We start from the raw sequence: 25,971 nt of genomic DNA, 5'->3' as shown, positions 1-25,971 counted from the left end.
CTCGAATAGATTTTACTTTATTTGGTATTTTACACTAGGCCGTCGAAGATTATAATGATTTAATGTGACAAATCATACTTGATCCCTGGAATTTTTAATTTAATTTAATTTTATTACCAATATCTCTATCACGGAGAATGCAAAATAAAATTAGGTGCTCTATATTCCAATAATTTAACATAAATTATTAAGTCATATTCATTACAATTATAAAAGTTACCTATAATGCAACGATATTATCTGAGAGTTAAACTTTAAATTATGTAGTTTATGTTCCTTGCTATTGACAGGAATACATGCTGCCAGACGTGATGAACAGGCGACAGCTCATCACTCTTCACAAAAAAGCGAAGAAGCTTGGCTTCGATCTGAATCAATACAACACCCTAAAGGACCGAGCCTACGAGTTGGAAACCATCCTGAAGATCATTCGTGGACCTTTGTACGAGCACAAGAACCGTATCGAGCAACAGAAGAGGAACAGATCAAGCTCAAGCAGTTCAAGATCACCGAGTTCCTCACCTAGTCCTAGTCCTAGTCCTAGTCCGGAAAGAAGTTTTCCCAAGAGGGGAATCTTTCCACAAAAAGACACGTCAAAGAAAGCGATTCCTTGGACGGACAAAAAAACGAGGAATTATTGACTCAGGAAGCTGTAAAATCTCTCTCTTTAGAAAAATAAAACTTGCACTCAGGGCGATTATCGAATGACACTTGTAACGTAAGAAAAGCAAGTAAACGTAACGAGAAAGGAAACAATTACGTTTCTTGTTCGGTGAAAAAGTCTGCAGACGTCCGAATCCTTGACGGAGTCTTCCAAGACGTACGACAATGCTCCTAATCAACGAGTATGTATGTGGTATATTTGACTGATGCTCAATCAACGATGTGCATTTGGAAGACGTCGAAAAACGAAATGTATATATCACACAGTTTTTCTACATATGATTATCATTGACTAACAAAACATATTGAAAGAGAATGGGTGGGTTTAAAAAGCTAAAAAGAGATATTATCGAAATTAGATTCCTTTGTGCAATGTTGATACCTAGAATACCTCGCCAGAATGAACACTCAATTAAAAATATTTGAGACTAAGATGACTGCTGTGGAAAGATTTGTTTCATGTTCTTTGCTCAGCTGTATAAAACTTCGTGGTAAATGTTTAATTTAAATGTAATTTAATGTTGAATTTTTAATTTCAAATTCATTTTTGGATGTACATTGGGACGATAATTTAACGATAAATGTATTTTGAACGTCCTATTTTTAACAAATTATCCTGTATATATATATTTATATATCGTACTGTTACCTTTGTGATAAGTTGATATTAGTTATAATTCACTTATACAATTATTCGCACAAGTATACTTTAAGGAAACCCGACGATCAAAGCTCAAATATTTAATTTAGAAATTGACTTTTCATCGTCGCGTGGCGTTATTTTTTCTACAAGACGATAATAATATATATTTACAGTGTTATTAATATAAATATATATTTCTTTTCTTTTTTTAACTTGATCAAGGCGTGAAATTGTATTGTACTGGACGTGGTACAGCGTACTTAGACTTTGTTTTAAACTTCGTGACTTTTCTCATTCATTGCTACGAAAAAGAAGCAATGTACTTATTCGATAATATACTATTCATAGAACTGATCAATTTTAATTGTTCTATTTTATATGGTTTTTAGTTTAACGTTATCGTGTATATTAACTACCGTTTTATTGAAAATTTTGCGAAAACCTCACTCTTACGCAAAGACTTTTATCGAAAAATATTTCAATCTGCGCATTGCTTGTAAGATTGCGTATCCAACAAACTTGCTTCGTCGCCATTCATGATAAGATTTTAACATTCAATACTTACTCCACTAAACCTTTCATTCCTACTAAAGTAGTGATAACACAATCAAAAGTTGAGGATCTTTGTGCACCGGTACAAACACATCATCAACATGTCTTATATTAAGCTAAACAGATTGTATGATTAAATCTATTACTACTACTGTTACGCTTTAAAATATTGTCCACGAAAGTATCTCACGTAGGATTAACATAGATTACTATTTCTAAAAACACTCTAAGAAACTTTCCCTCGCTTTCCTACAAAAAAAAAATCCCTTATCCGTCCGCTCAAAATAACTCATTAGTATATTCAATGACAACTGTATTAGTATCTTGCATTCAAAATCATCGTATGCGTTATTAAATATTTTTCACTTCTTTATGTAACAGTATTTGCGACAAAAATATTTCTTGTCATGAATGAATGACAGATTTTAAATAATCGAAAATCATGCGTTTCAAAATTCTGCGCTAGGAATGTGACTACAATGGCTCACGAATCTACTTGAACATTTACCATAGAAAACTTTATGCGTATTAAAAGTCATTAATAATGTGAAAAGAGAGGGCTGTCTGTTATTATAATGGTCGAACTTGAAACTAATCTGAAAATGTATGTAGAAGATACTTATCTCAGATATATATGCGTTTAATGAAAAATTAATATATGGCGTGAGTAGTCATGTTGAACATGTAATAAACGTTAAGGATAGTTTCATTGACTATCGAGATGTATTAATTTCGTTAAATCAAATATTTCTGTGATCTCTGAAAGATGATCTACACTTTCACCGAATATCTTGTAATTCTTATCAACATATTCAGATCTTTTTCAAGCTTTACTAATGCAATCATGATGGCCATGTCTCATTACATTTTTAATGACATTTCAAAATCTTTCGTCTAACAAATAAGATTTCTATAAGTGTACAGATACTTTCATGAGCCACTGTATATTTTCATGTTCTGTATTCGTTACACGATAGTGCGCGTAATATATGTAGATGTTTACTGTACACTTCTCCATGTATCTCAACGACTACCACTAGCCAGTGGCAAACTGTAGAGAAAGCGCGTTTAAAAGTATACTGATAGTTATTAGGCCGCTAGCAAATTAAATAGTTTATCATATACGTGATTAAACACGATATCAGAGCACTTCTTCCCGAGCACAGGAATTGAAAAAATTCATGATTTACTTTTCTCTACATTTCATTTAAATGCTATTCTCCTTTTTATAAGTATATTTTAGCAAAATTATCTAGTGCCAATGTTCTCAAATCATTGTTGCTACTACTCACAAGCGGTAATTTAACGACTTTTTGTAAATTGCGATTCGAGATTGGAAGATAATCAGCAGACAATGTACAGGGTGTTTCACTGTAAAACATTATGAGTACATCTTGTATATTGATTCAATGTAATTCAATATTATCGAGAAGTGCACCAAACGGATACGTGATAATTGTGATTCTAATATCGCTTCCCAAAAACGAATTTCTTGTCGTCGTAAAACAAAAAGAAAACGCTGTTCCTTCTGACATATTTTTTATGATCTTTAAAAAAGATTTCGTATACAAGTTTTTGTACATATATAAAAGATACGGTATACATAAATGTACGCGTATATGGTTATTTTGTGAACGTTCTTGCTGCGCCGCTTCTCCGGAGCTTACAAAGGAAACGCCTAACTCCTTAATCAGTGATAAACGGACTGCGGATCTTCATGCGTTTACGAGAAGTTTGAAAGTAAAAAGATGCGTTGAATACAAATAATTTACGAAAATATGTGAAATATCCACATTATAATAGTCTCTATGATATTTGGTAGACGAAACAACTTCCTAACTAAGTTCCAGGCATTTTTCTTTTTGTATTATTATATTCGTAAGGATATAAATTTGCATAAAAATCCACAGTCTAATAGCAAATAACGATCGATCGAACACACGGAATAAAATAGATAAAAACGATCGAACGAATGAAAAAGCATAGAACTGTACTTCTCCTTGATCTTCAAGATAGTACTCGTCGTTTAAATGCGAGGTTATTGTACACCGAAAATTGTTACTGACTTCGTCATCGGAATACTCGCGCACATCCTCGACGACTTTCTCCTTTTCTCTTCTTTGTAAGATGAAAATTAACGAACAAACACTCTATTGATCACATCTACGACTTACGAAAGCGTTCCTTTCATCACGAATTGTCGTTATTAATTAAATAATGCTAATTACGATGCTGTATACTATAATTGTATAGGATATAAGCTATCGCCGTTTTAAATCGATAACACGAAATTTTCGATTCTCTGAGTTTCATTTTCGGATAATTTCACGTCATGTTTCGTTAGAACTTTGATTGCTTCGTGTCGCGTAATTATAATATTATATATAGATATAACTACTCCATGAATGCATAAATAAGTATTTATACAACATTGAGTTGTGCTGTGATTTACGTCCATGTACCTAGTTATATATAAAACAAGGATAATTGAGAATAAAGTAAAATACCTAAGAGAATCTGTATTGTTCGTGTACTTTCTTTATCATCGCATCTCTCGTATTAAATATCTCGTATTTCTGCGTCGACTACCTAATGATAGACAAGTTGTAACTAGAAGCTGTAACGCTTCGTATCGCCTTACGTGTATTAGGAAGAGAGAAATAGATTCCCGTGAAACGTATTTTGATAAATTATTTCCAAACGATGGCATATATGTGAGATTAAGTTCAGAAAATGTATACATTGTTATAAGACATTACGAAGGATAGTAAAAGTTAGGTTATAAACAGAATTAAAGAGACAATCTTCAAGATACTCTTTAAATCTTCGGAAAATCTTTAAATATCTCTGTGTATCTTCCGACAAGTTATTATAAATCGAATTAATAATATAAATTCTTCTCTATTTGAGTTGGGGATCCCGAGTATTGACGTTGAATATGAACGAAAGATCTTACAAGAATAGATAATGTCCGGAGTTATCGTTCCAATTAACTCTTTCGTAATAAGAATGAACCGAAATTTTGCCTGCAAGTTGTCCTGAATCTCTGATCTTTGTAAAACAATTCCAAGAGTATAGGGATGTATGCAATTAATTAATATCCCCTGATTTAAAACGCGAGATATCTATCTATCTATCTATCTTTTTCGCGCAATTGCGCCGTCCTTTTATGTAGCTAAGAATGACTGCTGCCATTTGTTGAACTTTGATTGAAATTAAAAAATTGTAATAGGAACGTAGAATGCGCAAGGAGGTTGCTGAAAGTGCGACAAGGAAGGCAATACTTGAGGGCGAGAAGGATAGACATATTTCTCCGTCTAATCAATGCAACATTAATTATTTACTTTTTCTCTGGGAGAAATTCGTACACTTTTGGAATCTTATAACAAAGATTAGATCCTCGACGATTCTCGCATATTCTCTATTGAAGAAGAATTTTTGTTTAACTAATTATTTATTAGAAATTATTGCATAAAATGTCGAGCAGCGAGTGCGATATATATCTACAAGTTTTTATTAATATTAATGATATTTTTATTAATGTTAAACTTTCCGAAAGTTAATTAATATTCTATGTAATTATAGAAATTTCCTTAGATTCCATGTACCTTATATTCCATGCAAGAAAGTTTATAAATTAATTAGGTATAATGTAAATTATGTAAAAGTTTATGGCATCGGTACTATGCAATAATGAAACGTCGTACAATAACAATTAATAATTAATCATTTAAGCGAAAATTCTTTTTCAAAACTATATGCGAAAGTATTTTAGTATTCAAGCTTTATTATACGATGCGAAAAGCGCATAGATCAGACGCAAAAATATGTCTGTCCTAGCACAATCCCTTGTCGCGCTCTTCAGTGCTGATACCTACTTGTACGTTCTATATTCCTATTACTTCTTCTTGATTTTAGTCGGAATCCAACAGATGGCAGCACCTCGCTAATGTGACGCCATATCAGAGAGAAATTGAGAGTGCTCACGCTTATGGAGCTGGTGTCCCCGAACTAGTGCTGCACCATGCGGCGACGTGCTGAATTCAACTAAAGTTACCATGCACAAGTACCTATAAAGTTAGGGATTTGTTCTAACTTGTTGCACATTAGCATAGACAAGAACCCATTGAGTACCACGCTACAAGAGCCTATTTAATTGTACGGTTCTACGGAAAAGTTCATATCAATTTTTCTACCCGAGATAGACAAGTACGAGAATGACAAAATCGCGCAATAATGAAACTAATTCTAAGTTTCCTAAGAAAGAGAAATTAATTGTTTACTTTGAACGATGATACATATAAAGTAAGGGTTAAAAGTACACCCTTCTTTCTTCATATAATTATTTAGTCTTCGAATTAGGATTTGAAGTTCAGGAATCCATTGTACTGGTTAAAAAATTATGCAATATTAAAGTTTGGTATTTTTAGGCTATTTGTTATGTAAAGTATTTATATATATAATATTACTATGAGTAATAATCATTTTGTTATTTTCATACTTGTCTATCTCGGATAGAAAAGTAGATATGAACTTTTCTGTAGAACTGTACAATTAAATAAGTTCTTGTAGCGTGGAACTCAATAAGTTCTTATCTATGCTAGTGTGTAACCAAACAAGGCAGATCCCTAACTTTAAACTTAAATATATAGGTTCTTATATATGCTAAATTGCAACCAAACAGGGTAGATCCCTAATTATATAGGTTCTTGTGCGTGCTAACTTTAATTGAACTCAACACTTGGCCGTATGGTGCAGCACTAGTCCGAGAACAACCAAAATCATAAGCGTAACCATTCTTATTTCCTCTGTGGTATAGTATAGTTCACTATACCACCGTTGATCACATTGACATTCATATTTTATATTTTACCAACCCGAAATTGTTTTGAACATCATTTGAATTATTTCAGAAAAAAGACCGATAAAGTAATTGCTGTTAGGTCCTCTTTGAAATATGTTAATAAAACATGTAGTGAAAAACAATCCTCTTAGGATAGTTCTACGAATTGATTAGAAGTGGAAAGAAGGACGCAGATCTACGTGCCTTGTGGAAATTAATACGAAAGTCTACATCTTACAAACCGGTACGTCTTATTCGTTACTCTTTGTTCTCCCAGGGAGTCAACTGTTTATTCCTCACGCAAATCCTTAACATCGTTCCATAGGTCTTAGTTTATGTTTATGTCGTATAAATGTACAAATAGCCTCAATGTCCTTTGCAGACACATGTAAACTCATCGATCAAAAGGGAATGTTTGTTTTGCTTCTCTCTGCCTTTAAGTTTCGAGCCATCACGAAGGTTAGACCGAACGACAGTACGATTACTTGAGGACTTTGTAAGTGCACGAACTTTTGATTAATCTATACTCTTTCGTTTTTGTCTGACTCATTCACGTAACGATAAAGACAATTTATCTATTTGATTCATAAAAATTGTTTCAAATAATAACCATTTTTAGAAAAAGCAGAAATTAAATTTTACATTGTGTTGTTTGATAATTATTTGATCTAAATTTTAATTTATAATTTTAATATTAATTATTTGTTTCCAGACTTATTCAAATATATATATATATATATATATATATATATATAATTGTTTGTATATATGCAATAAGAAAATTTTTATATGCTAACTACATATTCATAATGTATATTTTTATATGTATACACATATATATTTATAATACACATATTTATTTGTATTTTTCAAAATATGTCTTAGATTTCAAAGCACGTAATTGAAGCAAATAATGGCTGGCAGTGGAGAACTTTGGGTACAGTGCTTTACCTGTTGTTTGATGCAACAAGGACCAAGGACACGGAATGGAAGACAGAGGTCACATCAAAGGTTAAGGATAGATCGTAGCATGATAGGAGTACCTACAAACTTTAGGCATACTGGACATATTAGTAGTGGAGATCTCGATATGAGCAATGCACAATTGTCAAATATTCAGGCACAAATGCAAATGAAAGGAGGCTATGACAATGCATACAGTGTCAAGGTACATCAGGAATATGCATTAAAATACTATAAGAAAGTATAAGTTTTTAACAAAATATCAATTATTTTCATTTCAGGCATGTTGAAAACAATTATAAAGCAGTTTCAGATTGTTCTGCAAATAATCTTGTGACATGACTAAAACAATGACTAATTTTTAACATTTGTGATCTTTGTATGAGGGTGGACATACATGCCCTTACATTGTATTTTCAGAATATGCTCAAAGAAAATACTTTGAATATGTTTAAGATTAACACAAACAAAAGCTTTGTAAACACACAATGTCATAAATCATTTTTATTTTTTGATGTATCTTAAGTATATTACACTAAAAGTTACTCTCATTCATGCAGAAATAATTTCGCAATTGAAATTAACATTTTAATTGTAAATAAGTATTTGACTTTCATACTATTTGAATCTCCAATTTTATACATAGTAAAGACTGGATACCTAATAGAAACAGAAACTGCCATATTGTACACAACTTCTTCCAGGTGCATTTTTTACTTACAATTATACTTCCATTAAAAGAAAATCGATGTTTGTTAATGTAAATGGTAATGTAATAACATAATAACTGTTATATTACATGTTAATCATATTTACTTGTTTTTTGGATATGAGAAGAACTTTTATAGTGGTAGATTTCTCATTAATAAGTATTAGATACTGTTCTTATAATTGCAAGTGCGAATGTAAGTACTTCGTGTTACTAGGTAGTGTTTTTGTAAAAAGAAAAGAATGTATTCTGCATAGCTCACCTGTGCTGACTAATCGATAGATATTTTTAGCGTATATATGGTGAACGTTCATGTTCACAAAGCACGGCCCATTTTTCCTACTTCTGTATTCATCCTTGAATAGGGTGTATAAACCTATATTAGGTAATTTTCGGAACGTAGATGTGACAAAAATTGAGAAAATGATTTATATGTATTTGCCTAGTCTATAACCATTCTATTAAACCTCATGAATTATGCTAATCATTGTTTGTTATATTTTAAAATTATAAATTGTGATCTCTCGAGAATATAACCATGGACCAATGTGAAAGAAAAGGAAACAGGGGGTTTTAAAGAAATTCTCCCAATGACCAATGTAGATCTATAAATTTGCTGGATAACTCAGAAAAATATTCTTAATTTAAACGTATATGTAATTTCTTGAATACATCTCTTTATCCTTTGTGCATTACGAATTATTTATGTCTTCGAAATTTAGATAAAAAGAATGTTTAATTAATAATGTATAAACATTGGATCACTTGTAGAAAATTTTGCGAAAAAATAATGAATAGAATGAAATTGTAAGTACTGTATTTAATGTGTAAGAATAAACTCGCGTATTGACAAATTAGAACAAAGTGGATCCTTTGGATGTAAATATACATATATTTTCCATATGTTTTTGTGGAGTATATTGTTTCATTTTCTTTATATTACATATTTTTCATAACAAATATAAACATTATAATGTTTATTTTATGTAAGATATAACTGATGAATGAGTACATAAGAAACAATACTCTTAAACTAAGAATCACATCAATGTCACTAACATATCAAATAGTATCACATGATATAAAGTCGTTTCATTCCTATTATAAAACTTTTTGCAATTGTAAAAAATATATAATTATAAGAAAGGAAGTATGAACACGTTTAGATAAATTGTACTTTAAATGTTTAGATATGTACATATATCAATACGCTGTTCTTTTAAATTAGTTTTCAAATATCCATAAAATATGGATAATCGGAAAAATGCCTACGAGTATTTTAATTTCTTATAAGTTTAAATCTAACAATTAACAATAAACTGATAAAATTATCTTACATGAGTTATTTTATATTTTCTTTACATATTCACACATATATATACATATACATATATATGTATATGTATTTATATACCTATGCATATTATGTTAAAACTATAGTAAAATATTTTTCAGTTTATTCATCTATTTTTAATAGGTGCTGTAGTAGATTTAATTTGACTTTGCTGCCCTATACCCATTCTTGTAAGTACATTTCCAGTGAGTGTTGCAAAACAGCAACAACTCGCTGGGAATCGGAAAAAATCTTTACCAACACTACCGTTTTCCGATATTGATACCAATTCTCTAAAAATGAATTTTTGCTTGCAACTTGTTTCGTAACCTGCAGCAAATCCACTTATCACACTACAGCTGGCGCCCTCCGTTCTGTAAACCATACAAAAATATTTATACTATTTTCTTGTAAAATATAACATTTGTATATCTTTTAGAAAATTGTAGAAAATAATTCTATTGTGATATTTTACAGTATACTTACCTACACTTTTCAATCCGTATGCCCTGTTTGAAATTTTTTTGATTCGCGATGAATTTCCATTCATTGTCTTTGTTCTCCGCTGATTGAGGATATATAACTTGCTCCTTGAATAGTAATGAAATTAGAAATATTAGAAATGAAAAGTTTACCATTTTTATATTCAATTGTATTATATTCATTTTTATAACAAAAAAAGGTGACATATTTTTTTATTGTCTATACATAAGTACTTACATCAGCTACGCAAAGGGATAGTTCATCGTTTGGCATGAGCCTCTGTCCTATATCAACCTAATCATACAAAATTTGTTACAACAGTTCAAAAATTGTTTAAAAGGTTTTTGAGTATTGAAAAATATTGCATTGTACTTACTCCATCTACACTAGAAAGATATTTAATGCTTTCGTTTATTCGAAGCTCCCTGTTTATTATATCTTCGGGATAAGAGTCTACGTTCTCACAATAGCTGGATCCTTTGCAAGCGGGGGGGACGTGTCTTCTCTTTTCTCCAGGAAATACAATCATGTCATCTAATAGCATGCCGCGTTATGAATGATTTAATAAAATATAAAACATATAATTTACTAAAGATTAAACATTAATTTCTTCAATTATAATAATATGATTGACTACTGGATGACTACTTTATGCTTTGAGTATATACATGCTTTTCAACATCTTTCTCAAAAGTTATTATTTTAAAATTGTCGCCAATTATGGTTTACAATCATACCTTTGTGTTCATTTGTCAATTTAATAGTACTGTGATGAATGTCTCTTGATTGCACGAAAATATTTTGTGGTATCTGTAAAAAGTAACAATAAATGTAAAAAGATATTTAAGTTCAACAATCATCTTCTAAAAATAATATAAGTGTTGCGTGTTTCAGTAAAATTAATCGAAATTATAGACGCATCGTGATAAATGTCTTATCGGGGAAAATGTTATGCTCTTAAAAATTCCATTATTTCTTAAAATAGTATTACTTATTATATTATTATTTTTATCAACTTTAACCATATAAACTTTTATTTACAATTATGTTTGATTAACGAATTCCAGGAATAAGAAAATCTTTTCCTTGTAGATTACTCTATCTCTCTGTTTTTTATCTTAGCTTTTGTATCTTTTTGTTCTTTCCTTATTAAATAAGACACTTCAAGATAAAATAAATGAGTCGTAATCAATAATGCTTCGACTATATATTTCTCAATATGTACAGAATTTATGTAAAGACTTTCACAGACCGGATGCAAATTACATCAATAAAATGACAACATCTAAAGAAATGAAAAAAAAGATGAAAGATGTAGTTTCATAAATGAATGAGCAATAACAGGATTGATAGTTTTGATGAACTTGAACTTTCAATAATAACGAAACCTCGAAAAATTAAAAAAAATACAGCGGCGATATTAAAAATTTATTTTGCCAAATTAATATTTGATTTCATACCGGTATTCACCAGTTTATTCGGCGTGGATTATTTTTAAACAGACACCAGGAAATATGATAATTTATTATATTGAAAAAGTAAGCGTTGAATGGTAAGGAATTAAAAAGATATTAAATATTTATGACAAATATATAAAAATTAAAATTAATGTCTTTACATCTTTTTCTCTAATTTCATTCTCTATAGCTAACTGTTAATTTATAAATAGATATACTAAATATTAAATAAAAATAGAGAGATATATTTCTTAGAAAGATACTCTTTTATCACGGTTCATCAGCTCAGAAGTAACAGAAGACTGATATAATTTGACTTCATCGAAGTTTATCCTGACTACTAAGATTCTGTTACATGACAACAAACCGCGAATTACGTAAATATAGTAAATGCTAATTTCAAATGTTGTTTTACAATAAATTTAACATTCAGAAAAAGAATAATTCTACACGAGATGATTACATTTTGATTTACACATTCACAGTAACTTTTTTCTGACTAACTTTTTTCTTTTAGATATTGCGGTTGGATTATTATTTGCAGCATAATTTAATCCTATTAACAACGAAAGGAAAATTAAAACTGAACGTTCATCGTTTACAAAATGAAATCAGTTATAATTTCAACAAGTAGTTCGAGGCAACTAAATATGAATAATAATTTTGGTCTTAATATTTAGATAGTATGAATTATTCAAAACTATATCCAAATTTCTATCACATTATACATTTATCTAAAAAAAATTGATTTCTTACCTGTAGCGTTATTAAAAAACAAAATTCACTGAATATGAAGATTTTCGAGGTCATCTTTCTGATATTTTTAATATTTAATAAGTCACAAAATTCGCACTGTTTTATTCGGAAAATATTTAGAAATATTATATTTGTTTATTGATTTTGTTCGCTAACTGTTCGTAGGGCAAAGATCACACGCGTCTACGGCGACTTCGACAACAAGACTGAAACTTCGGCTGATTACTCGGCGATCTTATACGTTCGACTGATCGTACACAATTGACCTGTTCCTTGCGTACCAGGTAGAGTTTTAGTCACGGTCACGGCAATGGCTTGTAATTGTAGTTTCTTACAATTAGTACCCCAGGTAATGGGGCAAGAGACATCTGCGATGTATAATAGATATTTGTATAACAATAACATCAGATATACAATGCGTTTCGTCATAAGCAGACAGTAGTTAATTTATTTTATACATGAATGTGTAACAATTCATTGTACTGTTTGCATTGATATTGTCTGTATAACATTTAATTTTGGTTATAAATAATTTTCTTCACCTATAATCTTATTTGTGCATAATATTCTTCATATATATTTTTCTTTATATTTCATTTCTTTCATATTCTATGCTTTCATTCTTATTGTGCGCTAAATTAATATCTTTGTTTGAATGTTAATATTGATTTTCTCTTTTTACTTTCCATTAAAATAAAATATCTATAGTTAATAAACAATACTACTGAGATTTTGCTGTATACATGCAAGTTTTGATAGTACTTGAAGAATTAATCAGAATAAATATAAATTAGGATAAATGGTTTAGAAATAAATAAAGAATAAGAAACTTCGAGAGAAAAATAATTACGTGTATGTAAATAAACCGAAACAAATAGTAACTGTCAGTGTAAAATGAAATACCGTATTCTAACCTGAGCTTACCTATTTATATTTATTATCGTCCAAATTTAAATCGGAAGGTACTTATATTTATCGCTAAGGATCAAAAGTGTCTGCTGTCCATCGATACCTGAGAAACCGTTTACTTTTTTTTCTTAAAGGTCCAAAACCAGCCGATCCGTTTTGTAATTCGAATACCGTATATTTCGAGAATTATAAATGTAAAACATGAAATTTCACTGAAACGTTTAAATAACAGTGAAATTTTATGATATATTAGAATTCTATGTAACAAAGAGAATTAGTTTTCATTGAAACTGGATTTATTTGAATAGATAAAACGGTTTTTGGAACGGTTTGACAGTATAAAAAACGCGCGTGAAATCAGGTCTGTACACGTGAAATATTAGCTCAATTTAAATTACAATAATGTCTGATATAAAGAGTGTTTTGTCTCTATTATGTCAGCATTTAAATTTCTCAATCAACATCGTGATGAAACCTGAATATTTTAGGCTGGCAAAATTTAATAGCACGGCAGAAAATGTCGTGAGTATTATACACAATATCACATAACCTTTCTATGTATAACGCTACACGTTTTAACATCCATGAAATAAGGATTTCTAATATATAATCTTTTCTGTATTAGACTAGAACGTTTTGGACAGCACTGAATGTCTTAAGCTATTATGCTGTAAAAGAAAAACAAATCAAAATTGATTTTCAAAAATATGGTAAATTTTGTTAGTTCTTTCTTTCAGAACCTTTTAATTGGTGCTAGTATTTACAAGAATAATCTTTCTTTTAGATACAATATGGGCTACCAAATTGTGTTTTGCATATTTACGATACCCTGCAATAGAGTTTTATGCTTTAAGCGAGAGTAGTAAAAATAACAGACCATTATTATTAGCATTTGCATGGCTTCTTGGAACACAAGATATTCTAAGTGTTATCACTCACATAAATCTGTCTAATAGTGTGCTAGGAAGAGAATGTTCACGGTTGAATAGCATACAGGTAATTAATTGAATATGAATAAATGAAAATATCAAGTAAAAGGTATATTAATAACTTAATTATCCTTTAGAAGAAGGAAATACAGTATAATATACCAGAGACATTCAGTGCACAGATAAATAATATATTGTACTTAAATGGTAAAGTAAATTATAATATAAAAGAGATATCTGAACTGATTTCTGAGAAGGCTAAGTTAATAAGCAAAATTCATACTGCGAGTGTTGAAGTTTGTGGTCTTCCACATCTAAGTGTATCAGAGACAGCATTGGTAAAACGTATCTCAGCTACCAATAAAAATGCACTTTCCAATGAAGACAAAAAATATATAAAAGAATTATCAACTATTGCTAGTTTATTAGATATACATATGAAGTGGTCTAAAAAGAAACATATATTTTTTGAATGGATGGTAAATAGAAGAAATTTGATATTATATTCACACGTTTTATCTTATAAAATAGAATACAACAATTACCAGTAATAAAAATTACAGGTAACAGTAGTTCAAGAACATAATAAATCACTGAACACCAGCTTTGCAGGTATAGATTGGAATGAAGTTTCAAAGTTTATTTCTTTGTTATGTTCTGTGACTGAAGAAAAGCTTGAAGCTTTATCATCTAAAGAAGAAACTATTAATTCTCAAGACTATGAACCCAAATGCATTTCGCGTTTATTAAGGGTCCAAGGTAATAACACAGAAATAGAAAGGTGGCTAGTAAAAATTTCTGGTGACCTGACCAAAAAAACAGAAGATTTAGACAAAAGGAAAGAGGAACTTTCTGAGAAACTAAAAGAAATATTACAGTCAATCCCCCATTGTGTTGAAGTCTCATTTTTATAGTAAAATAAAAATCAATACCTTTTTATCATTTGAATATCTTAAATTTATGGTATAAATTTCGTATAATGATACGCGCAGTTATGCGTAATTAATTTTCACTTTCACTATCAATTCTAGATGCTATAGGCATTACTGATACTTGATCAACAACGCCGAATGACGAAATGAAGACATTAAAAATTGTTACTAGAAATATACCGATCACTGTCCAATTATTAGCCCGGTTGGCCTTACACATTTGAGCATTATCATTAACGTCGTATCTACTATTCCAAATTAATCCTATTCCCACTGCAATTTGTAATATTAAGCTGCTGCCTATTAACACCAATGATGGATAATAATACGGATGCCCCCCGTCAGTTTGTAAAACATAACGCAACTGATTTGCATTAGCAGACAAAAGAGCCAGATCCATCATTCCTTGTGCGAGCGTTTTCTTGTGCTGATAGATATTCACGTCAGGTATCGGCTGAATAGGCGGTATAGATGGCGATGGTAAAAATGGAGTTCTTGGGATTTCTGGTACCCCTGGTTGATTTGGCAGGAGACCATCATCAATTCCTATCCGAGGATCAAATTCTGTCGGAAAACTTCCTGCCGGTTCTAGGTCATCGATTTCTGGGCCGGACGTCGGTCGTGGATTGTTTGTATTATCTGTCTCGAGCATGGAACCGGAACGCGATATAGTCTTCGGTGTTAAAGATTTATAAGTCAATGGTTCTGTCAATCGTTCTTTATCGCCAAGCTTATCCATATAAATAATCATTTCATCACTTTTATCTCTTGGTTCAGCCATATTTAACTTGCAGAAAATAATACGTTCGTTCAGCCACTGTCAATATATCTTCAACGTTCTTCAAATAACAACCAGAAGAGATAATCACCTCCAACAAGTCTCATGGAAATTCTAAAAGCACCTTCTTCCTTTTGGTTTCCTCGTTTCACGATAATGCTTTTTTCTTTTAAAATGTAGCAGGAAAAAATAGATCAGACACTAATTAGAATTGCAAGCATAAGAGTCTGTGGCTTATATTATTTATCTCTCTTGAATATCACTACGATGTACGTTCCTTGTATCTCGTGTTGCGTTTCTTTCGTTTAAATAATAAGTTCTCAAGTGTCACAAAGGTTTCGACTGGCAACACTTTTAAACTTGACTGAAATGTTTTAATACAATGCTTCTGTTCATTCACTAGATGGGAACAAGCTGATTCATGTCCGTTGTTGTGATGTCATACATCGTATTTCCCTTGGATTTACCATTTGTGTTTCAAGGCCACTCTTTACTGATACCAATCATTTAGTTGTACTGTTTCTTTACGCTGGATCGATTCACTTTGCTGTGCTATGTAGAGTCTTTAAACAATTCTTAGAAGTAAGTTGAAAGTAGAATAAAATCAATGATCACTTCTATTTTTATTGAAAATAACTAAGTTTCAATATGCTTCTACAATATGTCACATGTAGTTATTTGTTTGACTATATTAAATTTCCTTTTTAAACAATTTAAGTATATAGACGAGTAAAAAGAAGTGGTTTAAAGTTTACATGTAAACTGCAACTACCACGTGCTTTTCTAGCCACATTTAAAGACGCGTTCTGACGCGTTCTGACGCTTTATGTCAAGACTTCTGCAGTAGAAGGGGAATGGCATTGCTCCAATGGGATCTTACGAGATCATCGATGTGCGGCTATAAATAATATGTAAATTTTGTCTGCGAAGTCAGAGAAACACGAGAATGTAAAATGTAAACAAAATTCTAACAATATCCTAACAATAATACAAACTTTATTATTTCAAGTTAGTAATGTACGTGGATCCTATCTTAAAAATACGTATGAGAACAAGTTTTCAAATTATATTTTCATGTTCACTGATTTCGTCGAAAAAATTATATTTGATGTACGCGGAAATGAACGGTAAAGTTCCAAATCAGTAATCCCGGGTAATGAACGATATAAAACAGATTCACCGTATTTCCCCGGCATAACTGGTGATTCCCGACCCGAATCACAACGAATTTGTTAAGAGACACGTACGCATCTACATTATGCAACGATACGAGGAATTGCGGACGATTTGAGGAACTTTTCTGGTCGCGTGAATCCATCTAACATACAGGCGACTCAGACGTTTTATTTTATGTAAAATAATCTATCTATACGATCGTCGTCTTTCCGAGAATCGACATAGACAATTATTAAAACATCCTGAGCTTAAAATACTTAAATAGTTTCATGTCTAGAAATCGTAATTAGATAATATAATTGAATAATTTCTTAATTATCCTTAAACCAGTCTCCGATTCAAAGATTCATTCTCGAGATATTCTATAAATTCTAAAATTATTCGGATCTAAGATTAGCTTCGTATAAATACATATGTAGAGCATCGTGATTATCGAGCTATCACGTTGTCAAGCAAACAACCATCGTCGCTAACTCTCAGGTAGGAAGTAGCATTCCTACAGTCATTGGTTCAAGCTGGACACGGGAACTGGTAGACATACACTTTGCAAATCAGACTTTCAAGATCTAACAAAAAATTCAAGAAGCATTTTATTTATATTTTTCAAGTAGGACTTATCTTCAGTCTAAACAATTACGTTCCATTTGTATATCTTTTATGGATTGATTTATCCGAAAAGAACGAGGAAATGAAGACCGATAAATATGAAGACTCAGAAGTGTTGCGCTCACTGTTCGGGAAAATTAATCAGTTGGGAAAACGAGTCCCACGCATGTTGCCAGCCACGATACGTTTCGGGAAATTTAAGAATATCTTCATTGAACAGGAATGTGCCAAACGCTTCCAGAAAAAGATGCGTTAAGGAAGATCTTCCGGAACCACTGCCAGAGAACCGATTAGCCTGTCACGATCAATTTGCTATAGCGAAGAAGCTTCATGCAGAGAATTTGGAACATCAACCCCTTCCTGATAAAGTCAACGATTCCGTTTTCAAAGATGTAAAATCAGAAGAATGTTGTGATGGAATCTCGCCGAAGAAATGCTGTGAATGTTGTAAGCATGAAATTGAAGATCGTTTCATGAGTTTGACTAAGCATTATGGGCCAGTTTTAGGCTGCAAGGAGCCCAAAACGAAGATGGATCTAGCTATTTGTTGGGAAACTCCAATAAATCCAGTTTATGAACCACCTAGATCTACTCATATCGATGGCTCAGAAGGTGGACTCGCGCCAGCTATATTTTCTCTTGTCCAACATACTTCTAGACCCACCGCTCATTCTAGAATTTCGAGAAACGGGAAAGGTTGTACTTGCTGTCGATATCATTGTAAATTAGAGGGAGATAAAAACGGAAATAAAAAAGGGGATTATAAAAGTGTGAAATGCTGCAGTGATAGTCTTTGTAATGGCTTGAATGGAATAAAAATTTCAAAGCAGGTTCAAGTTGATGAACGACCAACAGCAGGATATTTAAGGAAGTGCGTTGCCTGCAAAGACCAGACTAGAAATACACGTGAAGATCCTAGATTGATTAAATCAGCCGTCGGATTGGCATTGGGTATAGAAAAGGCTGAAAACAATCAACAAAAATGCGGAGGCAAGACAGCGGTATCGAAAGTAAAAACGCCTTTTGCTAAAAAGTCTTCTTGCATCGATACTTTAGCTCCTCCATTTAGTGTTGTTAATGGATGTAGAGACGCTGATTTTCCAGAACATTGGAGACTCATGTCAGTTTATCAACAGTCGTATAGGAATCCGTACAGACGAAAAATTTATCGTTGTTAATTTGTATAAAGTGAATTATGACGAATTTTCTATTTTATTCTGTTAAAAAAGATGTGAATCTTTATGTTACGTGAAGTATTTAAAAACATATGTAATAAATTAAAATGAAAATTGAAAGTAAAATTTAAACATATCAATGTGGATTTTAATATTTGAATCATAGGATGGATATCTAACTTTTATTTATATTTATAACTATATTCTTCTGCTTTTTATACTACTTATATTAATATATTGCGGCGTGGTGGAAATTCCTAAATCCTGCGTGGAGTCCAAAAGAAGGCTTTTGTTTAAGTGTTCAAGAGCAACATTTTGCAGTCGGTTCAAGAGATCAGGATACGGTGATATGAATCTTTGAAAGTCGTGGCGATATAACACAAAGATTTCACAAGTTTCCACCGCAACTATGGTTGCTATTCTATGCTCGGTGTCCATCACCAGAGCGATCTCTCCGAAATAACTTCCGTCTTCCAAGTGACAAACCTTTATGTTTCGCACAACAAACAAAAAGTATGAGAAAAAGATAAGTAATAGTCGATAAAGAACTACGATAATGTTAATGTTACTTCTTTTCCCACGACAGTGTAAACCGCTACGGTACCGGATGAAATGAAATACAAGGCTTCACCACGAGTACCAGCTTTGACGATTTCATCGCCAGTCATATAAATCTCGGAGTGTAATGAACTCGTTAACTGTACGATTACAGTTTCCGGTAGATGCTTGAATAATTCTACGCTATTAATCAGTCTCAAATAATTATGCAGTATGAGTTCCTGGAGAGTAAATTTTTATTATTAAAGTATCTGATTATATGTATATATTCTCTTTTCTATATATATAGAATATTAAGAAGAATTATTGATTCTAAATAATTTTATCGAAGTATTGTTAGGATGGATAAACCTCTCGTAAATATGGCGAAACTTCATTTATTATTTTCTTATTCCTTTCGAAGCTCTTTCTGTTGCGGTAATGGTAGAAAGTTAATAGCCGACGTTGTAGGGCATGTGGAAGCTCCTTGTATCGCATGTACTCCTGTAACTGCTGTATTATTTTCAGGTGACGTTTGATAGTTATATTGAATGTTGTCATTAGTTGAGAGAATTGCGCTACAAGAAATACAGTTACTATTTGTAAATCTAAAGATAACACCTGGTATAGGAGATACTTACTTAATAAAAATACGTTACCAAGGAATCCGATGATCGTTAGGATCAAGTTTAGTATAATATCTTCTTGCGTTTTCATATCCAAATAGTGAGCAGAGCGAGCACAAGCGACAATCGAACGATGCAGGCACACGAGGTATTTTTGTATTTTCGTTTTTTTAATTACAAAATGTGATGACTTGATCCAAGAGCTGAATATAAACTCAGAATTGATAAAAAACAAATTTATTGAATTGTAAATACTAACTTATTGCTTAAAGTGCCCAATGTATCTACAGATATGGGGACATAATATTGTAGACAAGCAGCCCAATGAATGCATATTATCACGACCGTGCACGACTCTAGAATTTTATGCAATTGAAAACTTATTCTGTACACCTGAAATTACGAAATCATTCTAATCAGCTATTCATTCGTCACGATCTTCAATGCGAACTATGTACTAACATCGCGAACTCTACTAAAATAAACGATGATATTGCGGACTCTCAATATCTTCATCATGTTTAATGTAGTACAATACCACATCGAGTTAGGTATAATATAATCAATGAATCCTATAGGTAACACGGTCAACATGTCTATGAAGAAATAGCTCTGCAAGTATTTCCTATATAAAAACATATATTGAGATTATTGATAAAAAAAATTGATTAGTGGTAATGTATAGCATCGTTCGATTAGAATATCATCTAGAAATGAAAATACCGCGCTACTATCACAGGGTCAAGGACAGTGACTTTCGTTCGATAATCATAGTATCCAGTAAAGAACCACATTACAATATCGCAGAGAAACACTATATTCATCGTGTCGTTAATCACGTGCCAGTTAGTATGTCTGTCAAAGAAAAACGTGATGGACACTGGAGTAACCAAAAGAGCCACAAATGTAAATACAATCATTAACGATTCCCAAACAATCCTATGAAGATTAGGATCATTAATATGTACATATAAACTATCAAAAGAAAAGAATTTAAAGACAACCTGAATAAACTAAAAGGATGTATCATGTAACGATGTGATTTCAGATGTCTTGAAATCTCATAATTCACTGCGGTTGTACTTTTAAGGCACCAACGAGTCAAGGGATGTCTCCTAGATAAAATACGTAGTTTTAAAAACCAACGATTCAATTTATTCCAAATCCGGTTTCCTTTTATAATATTCTTTATTTCATCTTCTTCTTCCGGTTGCTCGCAGATATGTTGAATAACCGGAGCACGCTATTTAATGTCAAAATTAGATGGTTGTGTATTATATTAGTGAATGATAGATTTAAAGCGTCGTGTTTGTAGAGTCATATTAGTGATTGAATTATGTTACTCAAGGACTACTAAAGAGATCAATTTACCTCCACACTCGGCGCTTCCGCAAAGTGGGGCACATATGCCATTAAATCCATTCAGCTGATGTGTTGTTTTGACAGATCAGTAGATATCTCGTCGACGGTGAAACGAAATGATTTCTACATACGTTACGCAACTACAAACTTCTTATTGATCAAAAGAAATTGGTGAATATTTTAATCTAAAAATACGCTATCTTTATTAAATATTATATTACAGAAATATCAGAATGAATATATAGATAGAAAAATGTAGTTTACTTGTATAATATCTAGATTCGATTGACTGAACGCAAAATTGTATAACAATGCTATCAAAGCAAAATTAAGGATGAAGAGTGTCTAGTCGGTTTTATAATAAGTATTATGTATTATATGACAAATTAGGACTCTTATATCTATTGCGTGATTTTAGAAAAGCACGTGACTATCGTCGAAACAGCTGTGACACACTTGAGAAATGATTTGATTGTTATACGATATATTTAACATAAAACGGCAAATTAACACTTAGCCAACCGAACGGGATGATCTCCTCTCTGTGAAGAATATCGCTGCGTTCTCCCTTTTTGATTTTAGTAACGCGTTTTCTTTTTTGTTGTTTTTATTATTAGTTATTGTTTACCTGGAATTGTTCCCAATTAATTGCGCCATTTTTTCTGCTTTTATAAAGTATAGTATATAATAAAATCCACCAATTTAGTGGTGTTAAAATTAATTAAAAAGTTACACTATCAGTTATGACTAAATAAAGTTGTAATCGAATGATACCACATTGTAAAAAAATAGTAAAATGCATTATGAATTTTTAATTTCACGCTCAAGTCCTGTTATTTATCTATAGTCATCTTTAATGTTTTTAATTTTATCTATATTTTTTTATACTTTTAATATATACTTTTAATTTGATGTTTTGTATAAACAATATGTGAAATCGTTAAATAAAATTATTACCGCAAAATATAATGAGCCACTTAAATAATTTTTAGACTTCTTTGTTTTTAAGTAGTGAATATTAATCTTCGATACTTGAAAAAATGCGCGATGGACAGCGTATAGGTTGGCTTGTCCGAGCGCGGTGGAAACGTGGTGCGCTCGGTTGGCTAAGTGTTAAAATCCAGATTTCCGGATAGGTATAGCATTCATTGAAACGAGATACTTCGACACGTTATCTTATTAACAGTTTTTGTTATGGCGATAATGTCTGACAGCAAAAATCATATGAGAATGTCATGTCAGAAACGGATAATTTTCAATTGCCTATAGATGTAAGTTTCTTATTATCTTCTGCATTCGAATCTGTTATTTTTCGTTTAAACGTTACGTCATTCACTTTTTCCTCTTTACATAGTGACTGTTTGTAGAAAATAAAAGATTTATGATAACCTAAATAAAAACGTTTATTTTCGAAAAATTTTACTAATAGTTTATATAAAAGATTCACTTTATTTAAATACTTTTATATTTGTATACTTGCTTTCTATATTTGTTATACTTCAATTAAGAGATAATAAACATATAATATGATAAGACATCTTTTATTTTTTTAACTTCATATTTTTTGTTTGATCTAATTAAATTTATTGAGTAGATTCATTTTAATCTGAGATGATTATACACATATTATCATGCATCTGATAGGTTGGCAGCAGGATTAGTTAATCGAACATGGTATGAAGCATCTTATGCTATGAAGTTTTTAGATGAAGTAGAATTGGTACTTGATGACCACGTACATATGATTTAAGTAAAATGACAGAGCTTTTACAGCATTCTATGAGATCATTTTGCAACTTTGTTTTTAGAGAAGTAGAATTAAAGAGGAATATGCTAATTTGAGATCAATATGGACCTCATATGAAAAGTCTAGTACTGGTAAAATTATTTTAACTTATTATTAAGTATTACATTCGTGGAATGAAAATATATTTTCCTAATACCATATTTTAATTTTCAGTCGTACTGTGATCTAAGTGATAAAACATTGGTAGAAATTTTGAAATGCTGCAAGTCTTTGAGAATATTGCGTATGAATGGTTGCGGAGACTCTCTAATGTCTGATAGACTTTTAGAAGATAAGAATGACATAAAGGAACTCTCAGAAACATTGAAAAATGTCTATGAACTTAACCTTGAATATAACTATTTCTTAAATGATGCACTTTTTAATAGATTAGTTGCCATTTGTCCAAATTTAGAATCTTTAAGCCTTATGGGCTGTCAGATGACCTTTCATTATGGACTGTATAGAAAATTTTATCATGATTTTAACACCTTACCATATGCTTCAAGATCAACATTGACTTTTATAAATGCATTAAACTATTTTGGACAACAAGCTTATAAACTGAAGCATTTGGATTTTAGCTACACTTCAATTAATCCATCTGCTTTAACTATATTAACAGGTCTACAAAATCTGAGATTAGAGTCTCTAATATTACAAGGATGTGACCAGTTATCTAATGAAAGCATTAAAGGAATGACACAGCATCAGACTTGTTTAAAAGTCCTTGATATTAGCTTTAACGCGCATATCACAGATGACAGTTTACTCTGTATTTGCAAAAATTTGACGAAGTTAGAAACACTTAGAATAATACAATGCAGTAAAGTAATCGATATTGGTATAAAGTATATATTCAGTTATTACAACATTTAAAAGAACTCAATATCGCAGAAGACATACAACTTAATGATTCTATTACTCGTGGACTTTGTTCTAGTTGTAATATAATAGATGACGGTAATATGGATCAAAATATTGATGGAAATATCAATTTTGCTCCTCCAGAAAAGAATTGTGTTCAGAGAAGAACAGAAGAAAGGATGAGAAAAGAGAATATGCGAATACTATCAGCAAATGCACTGCGTATTCATGAAGAATCAGTTGAATGCATATCCAAATTTTTTCCTAATTTAAGGCAACTTGAACTTAGCTATTGTTTTAGTGGCGTTACCGATAAATCAATACAGGTATGTATAGATCAATTCATTGTAATTTAATACCATAAGAGATTTATGAAAAGAGTATTATTCATAAGAAAAAGACAAATAATAATCTCTGATAGATTTTATGCTGATTATTTTCCTGAACTTTCAGGAATTACTAAAACATAAGAGTCTCTGTAAATCATAAATTTTTGTACCAGCGATGATGCTCATTCATATAAAAGTAAGGTTATCTTTTACAGATGATATTCAAGGAGCTTGTACATTTGCAAACATTGCATATAAGCCATTGCATTAGGGTCAGTGATGCTGGCTTAACGGGTATGGGCACTGGTAACCACAACTATGTCGAAAAAATATAAGTTGCAAATAATCCAGAATTTACAGAATCCAGATTAAGAATCAGTTTACGGTCAAAGGCCGAAGAAGAGATAGTACGCGATGCAGATCGAAAACGAGAAATTATGAAGTTTTGCGAAAACGTATCTAAACCTCTAAATTCATTTTCCGGATACTCTATGATCAGGCTTAAATGCCTTCAAAAACTCTTTCTGGCTGCAGAATTACTGATGTTTAAAACACGCATTCGCTTTTCCAGAATTAAAGATCTTATATTTATGCCAATGTGAACAAGTGGGTGTAAATCAATCAAATAGTATATTAAAAATATTTATATTTATAATAAATCATACCTTTTGTTACAGATTACAGACATTAGATTGGATTATTTATCAAAAAATAATCCGGCAATTGAATACTTAAATCTAAACCGCTGTTACAATATATCAGATATTGGTATATCATATGTTGCACAGAGATTGCACAGATTAAAACGACCTATCATACAGGTATTTTTATAATTAAAAATTAACTTCTCTATTTTTAAATCTTACACTAGTGCCTTTCTTTTATAGGGATGTTTTCAACTCACGGATCACACTCTCGACTCTTTTAAATTGTATTGCAAAAGTCTACATTACGTAGATACACTGTATTGCCGGGGGATGTCAATGGCAGGTCTTGAAAGCATGGCACAGTTATATGTCGATTGCCATGAGCATGCAGGTGTTGCTTCAGGAGAAAATTAAATATTACCATTTTGTAATTGTAATTTGAACTAGAACTCTTCTTAAAACAACAGCAAATCGACGTAATGCTCATATCTGAAACCCACTTCACCGACAAAAACTACCTCAAAATACACGGCTACAACTTCTACCATACCCAACATCCCAGTGGAAAGGCACACGGCGGCACCGGAATCATCACCAAATCCAGCATTAAGCATTACGAGCTTCCATCATTCCAGAAAGACAACTTTCAAGCCACAAGCGTAGCAATAGAAGACTGCCATGGTACAATCACCACTTCAGTAGTATACTGTCCTCCCAGACACTCGATTGCTAAAAAGAACTTCGACAGCTTCCTTGACGCCCTAGGCAATAGATTCATAGCTGGAGGAGACTATAACGCCAAATATACCCAATGGGGCAACAGACTTGTCTCAGCAAGAGGCAAAAACCTTTTGAAAAGCATAACCACCAACAATCTCAACTACCTCACCACATATGAACCCACATACTG

The 25,971-nt window shown here is 31.6% G+C and overlaps 8 protein-coding genes across 10 annotated transcripts in view; 5 read left to right on the top strand and 3 right to left on the bottom strand.

The window, feature by feature from the left end:
- LOC100643658 (calcium uniporter protein, mitochondrial) overlaps positions 1–4,374 on the top strand; it is an 80,049-nt gene extending 75,675 nt beyond the window's left edge. For both annotated transcript variants that reach the window (XM_012312532.3, XM_012312531.3), the window contains exon 7: positions 291–4,374. In XM_012312532.3, coding sequence (XP_012167922.1) covers positions 291–641 — 351 coding nt within the window. In that variant the 3' untranslated portion in view covers positions 642–4,374. The remainder of the gene's footprint in view (positions 1–290) is intronic.
- Positions 4,375–6,646: 2,272 nt separating this feature from the next.
- Positions 6,647–9,709, top strand: LOC100643537 (CDC42 small effector protein homolog). The gene is made up of 4 exons (XM_003398200.4): positions 6,647–6,945; positions 7,084–7,197; positions 7,587–7,869; positions 7,946–9,709. The coding sequence occupies exons 3-4, from the start codon at positions 7,615–7,617 to the stop codon at positions 7,952–7,954; spliced, it is 264 nt and encodes an 87-aa protein (XP_003398248.1). The 5' UTR covers positions 6,647–6,945; positions 7,084–7,197; positions 7,587–7,614; the 3' UTR covers positions 7,955–9,709.
- LOC100643414 (protein spaetzle) lies at positions 9,174–13,462 on the bottom strand. The gene is made up of 7 exons (XM_012312536.3): positions 13,327–13,462; positions 12,403–12,770; positions 10,927–10,999; positions 10,566–10,723; positions 10,427–10,483; positions 10,193–10,296; positions 9,174–10,080 (listed from the first exon to the last, which is right to left on the bottom strand). The coding sequence occupies exons 2-7, from the start codon at positions 12,454–12,456 to the stop codon at positions 9,834–9,836; spliced, it is 693 nt and encodes a 230-aa protein (XP_012167926.1). The 5' UTR covers positions 12,457–12,770; positions 13,327–13,462; the 3' UTR covers positions 9,174–9,833.
- A 229-nt stretch (positions 13,463–13,691) lies between these two features.
- LOC100643773 lies at positions 13,692–23,263 on the top strand. 2 transcript variants are annotated; one of them, XM_048409663.1, is made up of 6 exons: positions 13,692–13,833; positions 13,937–14,021; positions 14,096–14,307; positions 14,378–14,719; positions 14,804–14,999; positions 23,241–23,263. In XM_048409663.1, the coding sequence occupies exons 1-6, from the start codon at positions 13,714–13,716 to the stop codon at positions 23,246–23,248; spliced, it is 963 nt and encodes a 320-aa protein (XP_048265620.1). In that variant the 5' UTR covers positions 13,692–13,713; the 3' UTR covers positions 23,249–23,263. The 2 variants fall into 2 exon arrangements, with proteins under 2 accessions (XP_048265620.1, XP_012167925.2); XM_012312535.3 differs by lacking the exon at positions 23,241–23,263 and having other exon boundaries at positions 14,804–15,210.
- LOC105666130 (ninjurin-A) lies at positions 15,243–15,957 on the bottom strand. The gene has a single exon (XM_012312534.3). It carries the CDS (start codon positions 15,951–15,953, stop codon positions 15,243–15,245), a length of 711 nt encoding a protein of 236 aa, XP_012167924.1. The 5' UTR covers positions 15,954–15,957.
- On the top strand, positions 16,897–21,100 carry LOC105666129. Its single transcript, XM_048409665.1, has 2 exons — positions 16,897–19,420; positions 19,494–21,100. The coding sequence occupies exon 1, from the start codon at positions 17,831–17,833 to the stop codon at positions 18,908–18,910; it is 1,080 nt and encodes a 359-aa protein (XP_048265622.1). The 5' UTR covers positions 16,897–17,830; the 3' UTR covers positions 18,911–19,420; positions 19,494–21,100.
- LOC100644095 (potassium/sodium hyperpolarization-activated cyclic nucleotide-gated channel 1) lies at positions 19,071–21,623 on the bottom strand. The gene is made up of 9 exons (XM_012312538.3): positions 21,442–21,623; positions 21,075–21,313; positions 20,794–21,009; positions 20,533–20,695; positions 20,330–20,463; positions 20,086–20,273; positions 19,817–20,022; positions 19,477–19,686; positions 19,071–19,393 (listed from the first exon to the last, which is right to left on the bottom strand). The coding sequence occupies exons 1-9, from the start codon at positions 21,490–21,492 to the stop codon at positions 19,106–19,108; spliced, it is 1,695 nt and encodes a 564-aa protein (XP_012167928.2). The 5' UTR covers positions 21,493–21,623; the 3' UTR covers positions 19,071–19,105.
- On the top strand, positions 22,319–25,536 carry LOC100643659 (F-box/LRR-repeat protein fbxl-1). Its single transcript, XM_048409662.1, is given in 9 exon segments — positions 22,319–22,703; positions 23,077–23,185; positions 23,188–23,310; positions 23,393–24,070; positions 24,073–24,411; positions 24,630–24,956; positions 24,958–25,020; positions 25,092–25,235; positions 25,302–25,536. Coding segments are annotated over 9 exon segments (1,959 nt in total). The 5' UTR covers positions 22,319–22,701; the 3' UTR covers positions 25,476–25,536.
- Positions 25,537–25,971: the final 435 nt, after the last annotated feature.

Source organism: Bombus terrestris, chromosome 10, assembly GCF_910591885.1.
Source record: "Bombus terrestris chromosome 10, iyBomTerr1.2, whole genome shotgun sequence".
NCBI lineage: Eukaryota > Metazoa > Arthropoda > Insecta > Hymenoptera > Apidae > Bombus > Bombus terrestris.
This window is presented reverse-complemented; position numbering and strand designations above follow the sequence as displayed.

Bases quoted from the DNA above. Each gene is read 5' to 3' on its own strand.
- LOC100643537 (XM_003398200.4), top strand. From the start codon at position 7,615: ATGGCTGGCAGTGGAGAACTTTGGGTACAGTGCTTTACCTGTTGTTTG.
- LOC100643414 (XM_012312536.3), bottom strand. From the start codon at position 12,456: ATGACCTCGAAAATCTTCATATTCAGTGAATTTTGTTTTTTAATAACG. The intron at 10,724-10,926 runs GTATGATTGTAA...GCATGCTATTAG, and splicing joins ATTGACAAATGAACACAAAG to ATGACATGATTGTATTTCCT. The intron at 10,484-10,565 runs GTAAGTACAATG...TTGTATGATTAG, and splicing joins ATCTTTCTAGTGTAGATGGA to GTTGATATAGGACAGAGGCT.
- LOC100643773 (XM_012312535.3), top strand. From the start codon at position 13,714: ATGTCTGATATAAAGAGTGTTTTGTCTCTATTATGTCAGCATTTAAAT. The intron at 14,308-14,377 runs GTAATTAATTGA...ATTATCCTTTAG, and splicing joins CACGGTTGAATAGCATACAG to AAGAAGGAAATACAGTATAA. The intron at 14,720-14,803 runs GTAAATAGAAGA...TAAAAATTACAG, and splicing joins ATATATTTTTTGAATGGATG to GTAACAGTAGTTCAAGAACA.
- LOC105666130 (XM_012312534.3), bottom strand. From the start codon at position 15,953: ATGGCTGAACCAAGAGATAAAAGTGATGAAATGATTATTTATATGGAT.
- LOC105666129 (XM_048409665.1), top strand. From the start codon at position 17,831: ATGAAGACTCAGAAGTGTTGCGCTCACTGTTCGGGAAAATTAATCAGT.
- LOC100644095 (XM_012312538.3), bottom strand. From the start codon at position 21,492: ATGGATTTAATGGCATATGTGCCCCACTTTGCGGAAGCGCCGAGTGTG. The intron at 21,314-21,441 runs GTAAATTGATCT...GACATTAAATAG, and splicing joins CGGAAGCGCCGAGTGTGGAG to CGTGCTCCGGTTATTCAACA. The intron at 19,394-19,476 runs GTAACATTAACA...CGAAACATAAAG, and splicing joins ACACTGTCGTGGGAAAAGAA to GTTTGTCACTTGGAAGACGG.